The following is an 11,394-nucleotide window of genomic DNA, read 5'->3' as shown; positions in this document are numbered from 1 at the left end:
TGTGTAGATACAACATGGCATCACAACATAACTCTATGACCCAAGCTTTTATTAAGGACTCATAAGAATCAACATAGTGTGTTATTACAAACAGGAGTCCCGTGACCCGACACTCAAGTCATACAAACAACAAGCGGAAGCAAAACATGTCTGGGTACAGACATCTACTAAAAGTGGTTGGAAGAGCCTGAAAGCTACTACAACCCTACCAAAGGAGCCAGACCTCTGTCTGGGATTCCCAAGCTATTCCGGTCAACATCGAACACATCGCGTAGAACCTTTTAATGAGTCTAAGTCTTCTCTGCAAAAACATAAATAAAGCAACCGTGAGTACAAAGGTACTGAGCAAGACTTACATCAGAACTATCTACATATGCATCATGTTTCAATGAAAGATTTGTGGGGTTTGATTGCAGCAAGCCAGCTTTGACTCTTGGCTAACCTGTACTACGACTACAAGTTCTTTCTTTGAGGTGGGATAGCGCACACGAGTCCACATATTCACCAATGCAATACACCACTATGGATCCACTCTCGTCTCCCTATTAGAAAGCCTTCCATAGCACTCACACTTATCTTGCATGTTTTAGAGTATCCATTTAAATTGTCTATGTACCACGTAATGCTTCCAAGTAGTCCATATCCGAGGACGCAGCTATTCAAACAGATTGATTCACCTTGGAGGGGTATACTTCTTCACACATGCTCTCACCACTTAGCACCATATGCACGTCATGCATCTCGGCAACCTTCAAGCGGAAGCACTGGCGTGGGTGTCGGCCACGACCGTTAACCACACAAGACCCTAGTCCAGGTTTATCGCCTATTTGAGACTGAACCCGCAAGGAAGTCCGGCTGAGGTTTCCTCTACGACCCCAAACGATGTGCGCAGGGTTCCCAAGCCCACCATCCGGGTGCACTTGGTACACCGTGCCACTATGTATCTACCGTAGAGAAGCCTACCCCGTCGGGCAGAGCTAAACACGGCCACAAACACTTTTCCTACAAACACCAGAAACTAATTGCAACTCCTGGACAGGGATCTAGGCAATTAATAAGCCGAGCGGGGTCATATTTCAGGGCCCAATGCATGGTAGTATCTTGTCTTGGATAACATACACAGAACTCAGTTCTTAAGGACGGTCCCAATGAGACAACCCACCATGTACTCCTACATGGCCTCTCATCGCTACCTTTACCAAATCGGATTCACATCTTTACTCTCACGTTGTAGGACATGAACACAACCATTTCGATTCATCATCCAGATGGATCAGACCCGACACGACTCTAAGCATAGCAGGCATTGTAAGCAAGCATGGATGAGTAAGCACAACAAGGCTCAAGCAGTTGCTACTCATGCTAAGTGGTTTCAACTATTGACTGTGACAAAAATCAGGTCATGCACAGGAATGGGTTCAACTACCGATAACAGGTACAGTTGAATCGTGATTGTCCTAATGCAGTAAAAGAGAGCAGGAGCGAGCGAGTGGGTTTATATCAATATGCTCAAGGGGGTTTGCTTGCCTGACACGTCTGAAGATAGCAATGAGTCTTCATCAATGTCAACGATCACATCATCGGAACCATCGTCTACCGAGAGGGAACATCACCGGCAAACAAGAAAGGAACAACAATTACTTCACGGAAATGCAACACTATGATGCATGATCAAGAAATGGAGATGAAATGTGACAGGGCCAATATAGCTACCATTTCTTAGGTTGAAGCTGGATTTGAATCAGGATTCAAATACCACTTCAAGAAAGGTATTTTCCGGATACCCTTTTAATTGATTCGACCTGATGCTCAGGTATAACTTGTTTTTAACATGCATGAAGATGGCAATTTGAGGTACTTGTTTTGCTAGCTCAATGTTTGAACATAGTAATTGAAGTGGAATTCAAATAGGAATCAAATTCCAACTCCAAACTATTTATTAAATTTACCCTATTCATCATTTTGCCTATTTGGTGTTGTTAACTTTCTCAAACCAGCATGATAATGCCATGATCAGATTCTTTGGATTTTTCTGATCATTTTTCATATATAAATTATTTTCATTGGACTTACAGATTGTTTTCTATGATTTTTAGAAGTTTTAGGCATTTTCTACAATTAAATTAAATCAAAAAAGCTATTACTGCGTCACTGTGATGTCATCACTGCGTCAGCAGTCAACAGCGCCTGGGCCAAGTCAAACCTGACCAGTGGGGTCCACTGGTCAGTGACCAGGGGCTAATCCCCGAGTTGACCAGCCCCTAAGTGGGGTTTGACCCACCCTGGGGCCCACTGGCAGTGACTGGGGGGGGGCTAATTAGGCTCTAATCACCAGGCCACGTCAACGCTCACCAGAATATGGCCAGCGACGACCAAAACCGCGACGGAGGGTCGCCGGAGACGACCTAAACGGCGCTACAGAGGGCCATTTGCCGCGCGCTTTGCGTCTACGGTTTGCTGGGGAAGTGGCCGATCTGGTAGGGGTGACAGGAGAGAGTGGAGTCGCCGGAGAAGGTGCCGGCGACGAGCTCTAGCGGCGGTGGGGTTCGGCCGATGCGGGGAGCGGGCTACGGGGCACGGTAGAGCATGGGAGGAGAGGGGAAAGAGTCAGCGGCTCACGGGGGTTTCATTTTTGGCCTCGGGGAGGTTGGAGGGGCTCTCTGGCAGCGGATCGACGGCGGCGGATCTCGGTGATCGGAGGTGAAGACGACGACGGTGGCAGCGCCAGGGGGGCTCCGGCTTCGATTCCTGAGGCGGGGAGGACCGGAACGTCGCAGCTGATCTCCTGAGCTTCTCGGAGAGGCGAGGGGAGGTCGGGGCTGCGTGGACAGCGGCAGCCTGCTCGAGCCAAGCTCGGCCATGGCGAGGGGGAGACGATGCTGCGCGAGGGAAGAAGAGAGAGGGGGGGGGGAATGGTCCAGGGGCTCATCCATATCGTCTTCATACGCGGATAGGGACGGAGGAGGTGCCTCCAGCGCGAAGCAGGAGGTGGAGCGCATGCCACGCCTCTCCTCCCGGCGAGAGGAAGAGGACGACTCGCACTTGGGCCACATGGGCTCCAAGTGCTGGGCCACGGGGTGGGCGACAGGTAACAGGTTCGCTCTCTCTCTTTTCCTCCTCTGTTTCATTTCTTATTCTATTTTGTTTTATATTACCGACATTTGTTTTATTTTATATTTGGCTTCAGGCATAAGTAAAAATATTGAAATTGTTTTTAGGGTTTTGTTTGGAATATTTCCAACCCCATATAAAGTTTTCAACATTTTATAAAACTAGGAAGTATTTGAAATCAATTAATTGATTGATTTCAGTGGCTTTTGAGTTTAAAAATAAAATGCCAAAAGTATTTTTAAAAGAAAACTAACCCTGGATTGTGTTTTCCAAGATTTATCAGAAATGATGGACTTTTATGAAGGCCATTTTGGGTTCATTGATTTGTCACAAGTTTGAATTGTTTTTTTATTATAGAGTTATTGGAGTTTTGCTTTGATTTCACTTCTTTCTTAAGTTCAAATCATTTACTTAGAATGCAAAGAAAGAAAACATGAGCTCACACTTGCTAGGCTCTACTAGAGATTTCAGGGATGTGACAAGCGCGTGCTCTATTCGGGCGCTACTAATAGGGTCCTACCTATAAGATTTTTTTCTACTAGTGTGTGAGCATGTGTGCAACTCACATATGACAACTAACTTGTAAAATAAAAAAGACAACAATTCACTCAAGTTGTTGATTCACTTGAAGTTTGCCGAAAACATCAGGAGACTTCAAGTTCAACCTGGGCATTTTTTGAGCCGTGCCGGGTCAAAAAAAGCCCGGTGTTAAAAACCGAGGCCCGAGCCCAGCTCGGCCCGACCGCCAGGCCTGAATTTTGGGTCCAAACCCGGCCCGAGACGAAAAAACCCGACTGGTCCGGCCCGACTACGATTTTATTTTATTTTTTGATAGGCCCGAGCCCGGTCCGATGTGACCATCGGGCTCAACTTTTCGACCCGAACCCGGCCCGATGGGACAAATAGGCCCGGCTCGGTCCGAGATTTTCGGGCCGGCCGGACCGAGCTGCCCATGCCCACGTATACTTCAAGTCTTTGATGAACTTGCTAATCAGATTTGTATTGAATGCATTGGCTCGGATAGGGCATGAGCTTATTCGCTCATCAACAACAACCGCATCCAAATAGAGGATCTGTCACACATGCGAGCAATGCATTATTAAAAATCACTGGGAAGAATTTAAAACAACAAGAAAATGGCTCAGGAAAAACTCTTACATCAAGTTAGCAATTACGTTTACCTACCATAAGATGGTACATGCGGTAGCAGACTGTTTGCTTGTCCTCACGCATGTTGTGAAATGCTTCATTTATATCCTCAGCAACGAGCAAACAGATGTCGCTCTTCATAAGCATTTCAGGTTCAAGCACAACCGCGTAGCAGCGAGGGCTCAGGCCATCTAATAAAGAACATGTCGTCAATTGCTCCCTTCACTGTTTTCATCATTTTGTAGGATGCAGTGACATTGGGGTGTTTTGACCCAGTGTGGTTGAATAGCTCGTTGAATCTCCTGACTGACACCTCAACATTGTAATTGAGACGTTGGCCTCTGTCCGGTAAACCGAAAACCCTGTGCACACTAGCAACATCGATTGGAATTGTGCCCCTCTTCCAGACTGAGGCAGACTATCTGGGTCATATCTCCATCCAAACACATGATGCCTGGGCAGGCAGACAATCTTTCAACTTTCAGGCAGGGTACATGCGTTACTTTTTGCCCGGCAACTTGGCAAGCAAGCAGGTGCGCGGCGCTCGAATCGCGACGCAGTCCGTCCAGGTAACACCTGGCAACCTTCGACCGCACAATCTGGAGAGGTCGGACGGACGAGGCGCGGCCGCTCGCAACGGGGCGCGGGTTTTTCTAGCATTTGGGAAAGAAATATACGGAGTATGTGCTCGGGCTAGAGATGGGCTTTGTCCGACTCCTTATCCTCGTTGTTCTTTCACCGACCTCGTTCCATCATCCACGGCCACAACAACCTATCGCCCATAGCACGCGGCGCCGTGCATGCCATACTGCACTAGACCACAAGCGAAGCGGAGGAGCTGAAGCCGGCACCAAGCTCGCGGCGTGATGGCGATGGCACCTTCGTCCACCGCCACCTGCGCCACATCCCTCCACTTTCCCCACCCGTCTCCGCCCTGGAGTATCAGCAGTGGCGTCGGCCACGTCCAGTTCTCCCGCCGGCGCTGTCGCGGGCTGCAGAGGCGGGGATGCGGTGAGGCACAGCGCGCGGCGCTGGGGGGATTGCTGGGCGGCATGTTCGGCGGCGGCGGCGGTGACGACGGGGAGGTAGCGAGGAGGAGGTACAACGACAACGTCGCGCTAGTTAACAAGCTGGAGCCCGAGGTCTCCGCGCTCTCGGACGCTGACCTCCGCGCCCGCACCTCCGTGCTGCAGGAGCGCGCGCGCGCCGGGGAATCACTCGACTCCCTCCTCCCCGTACGTATTGGACAACATCCAGAATCACTTACAATCTCTTAATCACTCCAGATTTCTGTTCAGCTACGATTCGAGGCAGAGGAAATGGAAACAGAGTTTATAATTAAATTGCGCCTTTTTTTTCGAAATAAATACGTAGATCAACCTAAAGACACATTTCTGGCTAAAACTGTCGCCCTATCTATAAGATCTAAAATTGTCGTCCTGTCTACTCCCTCCGTTTCAAAATATAAGACCTTTTAGTGATTTCACTAGAAGACTACATACGGAACAAAATAAGTGAATCTATATTCTAAAATATGTCTATATACATCCGTATGTACTTTACAGTGCAATCTCTAAAAGTTTTTATATTTAGGAACGGAGGGAGTACAAGATTGATGATGTGCCTTGGCCTCGTGCCACGCACACCAAAGAAATCCAGTGACCATACCTAGCTGCCCGCCGGCTAGCCAGGAGCACCAACCGGTCTAGCAGACCCTTAATATGCACCGCATCACCGCATGCTGTAGAATCCGTCGCCGCCTTCTTCCGCAGTCCCATCTTCAGAAGCAAACAATGCAGTGATCTTGCCAGACGCCGGACAGCGCCAGCCTCCTATGTGCGCCTATCTAACAGTATCCAGCCCCGAGACCTCGCTGCACCTAGCCGCCAAGACTCGCCGACATTGATATTGTAGATGGCACACCGTTCCACCTTGGTCACCGCAAGAGAAGCATACAGAGACCTACGTCCAGCCACCAAGCCAAACACTCGTCCCTCCAACTGATCTACAAACCCAAAGATGGTTCCCCAATGAAGGGTGATGAAGCAGGAACCTCGCCATCATCCGATCCGGAAAAGCCCGAATCTGGGGTTTCCCCGTGGCATACAGGGAACGGAATCGCCCCACAACCAAGGCAAAAAGATAGGGGCTCAAAGCTGACCCCTGGTGCAGTCCTATTTTAATCAAGAAGTCATCAGTGTCGCCATCGCTTGTTCGAACACTTGTCACAACATTATCATACATATCCTTGTTGAGGGCAATGTACTTTGCTGGGACTTTGTGTTTCTCCAAGGCCCACCACATGACATTCCGTAGTATCTTATCATATGCCTTCTCCAAGTTGATGAACATCATATGCAGGTCCTTCTTTTGCTCCATATATCTCTTCATAAGTTGTCGTACCAAGAAAATGGCTTCCATGGTTGACCTCCCAGCCATGAAACCAAAATTGATTTTTGGTCACGCTTGTCATTATTCTTAAGCGATGTTCAATGACTCTCTCCCATAGCTTCATTCTATGGCTCATCAGCTTAATTCCACGCTAATTACCCCCCCCCCCCTTGTTCTTGAAGATTGGTACTAATACTAATATACTTCGTCTCCATTCTTCCGGCATCTTGTTTGCCCGAAAAAATGAGGTTAAAAAGTTTGGTTAGTCATACTATCGCTATGTCCCTGAGGCCTCTCCACACCTCAATGGGGATACAATTAGGGCCCATCGCCTTGCCTGCTTTCATCCTTTTTAAAATCTCCTTCACCTCCAACTCCTGGATTCACCGCACAAAACGCCTGCTAGTATCATTAAAGGAGTCGTCCAGTTTAATGACAGAGTTCCCACTCTCCCCATTGAACAACCTGTCAAAGTACTCCTGCCATCTATGCTTAATCTCCTCGTTCTTCACCAGGAGCTGATCTGCTTCGTCCTTGATGCATTTGATTTGGTCAACGTCCCTCGTCTTCCTCTCTCGGATCTTGGCCATCTTATAGATATCCCTGTTTCCTTCCTTCGTATCTAACCACTGGTAGAGGTCCTCATACGCCCGGCCCCTTGCTTCACTCACAGCTCGCTTTGCGGCCTTCTTTGCCATCTTGTATTTTTCTATGTTGTCCGCACTCCTATCCAGGTATAGGCGTTTGAAACAATCTTTCTTCCCCTTAATTGCCTTCTGGACATCATCGTTTCACCACCAGGTATCTTTAGTTTCGTTTCTACTTCCGTTGGAAACTCCAAACTCCTCTGGGCCACCTTACGAATGCAAGTTGCCATCTTCATCCACATGTTGTCTACATCACCTACTTCCTCCCAAGGGCTCTCCTTAATGACCCTCTCCTTGAACGCCTGAGCTACCTCCCCCTTGAGCTTCCACCACTTCGTTCTAGCGACTTTGGCATGCTTGTCGCGCTGGATACGGATCCAAAAGCGGAAGCCAGAACCACAAGCTTATGCTGATGGACAACACTCTCCAGGTATCACCTTACAATCTAGGCATGCACGCCTGTCTTCTCTTCTCGAGAGAATGAAATCAATCTGGCTAGAGTGTTGACCACTACTAAAAGTCACTAGATGTGATTCTCTCTTTTTATAGAGGGTGTTAGCTACAATCACGTCGTAGGCTAGCACAAAGCGTAAGACATCTTCTCATTCTTGATTCCTGATGCCATAGCCATAGCCTCCATGCACCCCTTCAAAACCTGCGTTAGATGTGCCCACATGGCCATTGAGATCTCCTCCTATGAAGAGCCTCTCGCCAATCGGTACACTCCTAACCATGTCCTCCATGCCTTTCCAGAACTCCCTCTTGGTGTTCTCATTTTGGCCTACTTGCAGGGCATATGCGCTGATAATGTTGAGAACTAAGTCCCCAACTACCAGCTTGACCAGGATAATCCGGTCCTCACGTCTCTTGACGTCTATCACTCCATACTTGAGGCTATTGTTGATCAAGATGCCTACTCCATTTTTGTTTGCCGTCGTCCCCGTGTACCACAGCTTGAAGCCGGTACCCTCCACCTCCTTCGCCTTCTTTCCCTGCCATTTGGTCTCTTGGACGCAAAGGATATCAATACCTCTCCTCACCGTTGTATCAACTACCTCCCGGAGCTTACCTGTCATTGACCTGACGTTCTAGCTACCTAAGCGGATCCTCCTTGGCTCGGCTAGCTTCCTTACACTTCGCACTAGTCGAGTCAAATGCGAAGACCCTTGCTCATTTTCATCTACACCCGGGTGCTGATGTAGCGCGCCACTAAGCACGCGACGACCCGATCCTTGCTCACTTGCCACCGTATCCAGATCACGATACGACGCACCACCAGGGGGTGACGGCCCGGCCCTTGCCTATTTGATGCCACACCCGGGCTCCGATGTGGCGCGTCGCTGAGAGGGTTACGCCCAACGAAAATCTTTTGGGTTTCATCTCCATAAGAGTGGCTGAGTTTTGACGTTGTCTCGCCAAGCCTATCACAACCCTCCTCCTTTACCCGGGCTTGGGACCGGCTATGTTGAGACAAGATAGGCGGAGTTATGTGCTACACAGAAAATCATTAGTAAAATATCTTGTAGGCACATTTAAAAATGTTCTTCAACAGTTGTAAACTAATTATTCATGTTATAATAAATCCGAGGTACACCGTCGATCATCCGAGGACCAAGCAATCACACGAGCACGACACCGAGATTTGTTAACGAGGTTCGGCGAACTCGCCTACATCCCCGGGGCATGACTACGGGCGCTCCTCCCCGTGACACCGTCACAATACCGCACCCCGGCCGCCTGGGCGCCGGCACACACCACCGGCTCCCCCTGCACGCCTGTGCTATTATGTTGGCATAGGTTACATCGTGTGTCTACCCCCGTTATATATAAGAGGCCTAGGATACAAGTGTCCTATTAGGACACGACTCCATATCCTGTCTAAACACAATACTACTACAAGTCCAACTGTAACCTACCTTGTATAATAATATTCGACACAACTCTAACAAACTCCACCTTGGCGAATATTCTCCACCACCTTGAATTCGTCCATGCGTCAAACTTCCATGTACTTTGGACTTGAGATTATCCCATGAGCACCGCTGCTACTCCAAAAAACTCCATGTGACTTCACCTGCAACTTGTAGTTCCTTCTTTTCCTGACCATAGTCAACGCTCGAACGAAATTAAGCTCAACATTACTCTACCTGCGCTCCCAACTTTCAGAGTATCCAACACCATCACACACCGATCACTGGCCTGCGTGAAAGTGAACAACTCATATTGAGTGTCGCACATAAGAGTTACCTGAACTCAACATCACCGCTCTTCCTTGACCGCCCGTCTGAAACTTGAAGAAATTTCATCATTGCTTGTAGTCATCCCGAGTCAAATTCGCAGTTGTCTCACCACATGTATGACCACCAGAGCCCTGGCCCGTCTCCATGCCCCGTGCGTGCCGCACGCCTCGCCGCTATTACCGCGTCGACCTCCGCTATCCCGGTCGAGTCTCAAGGGTCGCGAACCCACACCACTCAACCCCCACTGCAGAGTACCACCGGTCATCACCGACCGATGACGAGTATCACGTTTCCATCAGACCACCGAGCTCCAGTCCGAACCACGTGTCACTTGCTTTTTTCCCGAGTGAAGTCCTCCAGACTCCAGCTCCATCTTCAACATGACTCCATGGTAGATGATCAGTCCACCCCTGTGCCCCGTCGACTTCAAGCTCTCATGTGCACCATCCTGAATCAACCCCGCGCCATAGTCTTGTCGAAGCCACACAACCCCTTTGGGCCTGCGCCACGTGTTTTCACGCTCAGAAGTCGGTTACCATCAACATGACGCTCCTATGTCGTCGTCGCCGATCCAACCACCGTCTTTTGTATCAACCGACTTGCGTCGATCCGTCAGACTCTCCAGTCCGACCCAGTCGAATTTGTCGACTGTATGACACGCTCGAGGCTCCCAAATCGTTTTCCACGAATTTTCACCCATCACATGATAATTCCATCTTAGCTGACATGACTTTCTGCAACAACGCCTTCAAGCATCCCTGTCGTACCAACAAATCCTTCACCCCTGTCTGCCATAACCCAAGGTTCCAGTTCCATCGAACATCTTCACCTAAACCCTAATACGCGTTGGCGCTGTGGTTCTTTATATGCCCGACGTTGTAAAAGATTTATTCAAGCCTACAACACGTGGTCAAGTACACCTTGTACTCACGTGTAGTAGCTCTCGCACACTCAACCCTGATGCTGGCTAATGCTTTGTCAAATCCTTGCTTTCCTGATGAATGCTTCAACCAATGGATTTTTTTCCTTCCGCGGTATCGATCCACTGCTACCTCTCCGCATCGAACACACCTCTCCGCATCGAACACGAGGACCCAATCCTCTTTTGGTCCAAAACAAATCTACTTGGACTCGCCGCCTGCAGCCTTGCGGCTTCCGCCGGCTGGGCCGCTGCCTACGCACACCGGTAGCCGGTGCTGCCTTTAATTGCTTCGGTCGCCCTCTGCCGCTTCCCGATTAAACCGATCACGTTTCTTCTGTAGCAGCGTCTCGCCACGTTTTCCTCTAGATCAACTTCTTCCCGACCTTCGAACAACCTAGCTCATGATACCACTTGTTATAATAAATCCGAGGCACATCGTCGATCATCCGAGGACCAAGCAATCACACGAGCACGACACCGAGATTTGTTAACGAGGTTCGGCGAACTCGCCTACATCCCTGGGGAATGACTATGGGCGCTCCTCCCCGTGACACCGTCACAATACCGCACCCCGGCCGCCCGGGCGCCGGCACACACCACCGGCTCCCCCTGCATGCCTGTGCTATTATGTTGGCATAGGTTACATCGTGTGTCTACCCCCGTTATATATAAGAGGCCTAGGATACAAGTGTCCTATTAGGACACGACTCCATATCCTGTCTAAACACAATACTACTACAAGTCCAACTGTAACCTACCTTGTATAATAATATTCGACACAACTCTAACAATTCAACACATATGTAATACAGGTAAAAGTTAGAATCCAATGTTAAGTTGCATATTTGATTATTCATTTGTTCTGGCATCATTGATTATTTTAGTATTTTGTGCAACTCAAGACTTTGATCATGAAGTTTCATACATTATTTTT

The 11,394-nt window shown here is 48.8% G+C and overlaps 1 protein-coding gene across 4 annotated transcripts in view; it reads left to right on the top strand.

Annotated features, from left to right (window-relative positions):
- Window positions 1-4,942: 4,942 nt before the first annotated feature.
- Window positions 4,943-11,394, top strand: part of LOC123443566 (protein translocase subunit SECA1, chloroplastic) — a 71,508-nt gene continuing 65,056 nt past the window's right edge. For 3 of the 4 annotated variants that reach the window (XM_045119993.1, XM_045119995.1, XR_006630722.1), the window contains exon 1: window positions 4,943-5,495. In XM_045119993.1, the coding sequence (XP_044975928.1) occupies window positions 5,127-5,495 (369 nt within the window). In that variant the 5' untranslated portion in view covers window positions 4,943-5,126. The remainder of the gene's footprint in view (window positions 5,496-11,394) is intronic. The other variant, XM_045119994.1, reaches the window with a different exon arrangement.

The sequence above is a fragment of the Hordeum vulgare genome, chromosome 3H (assembly GCF_904849725.1).
Source record: "Hordeum vulgare subsp. vulgare chromosome 3H, MorexV3_pseudomolecules_assembly, whole genome shotgun sequence".
NCBI lineage: Eukaryota > Viridiplantae > Streptophyta > Magnoliopsida > Poales > Poaceae > Hordeum > Hordeum vulgare.
This window is presented reverse-complemented; position numbering and strand designations above follow the sequence as displayed.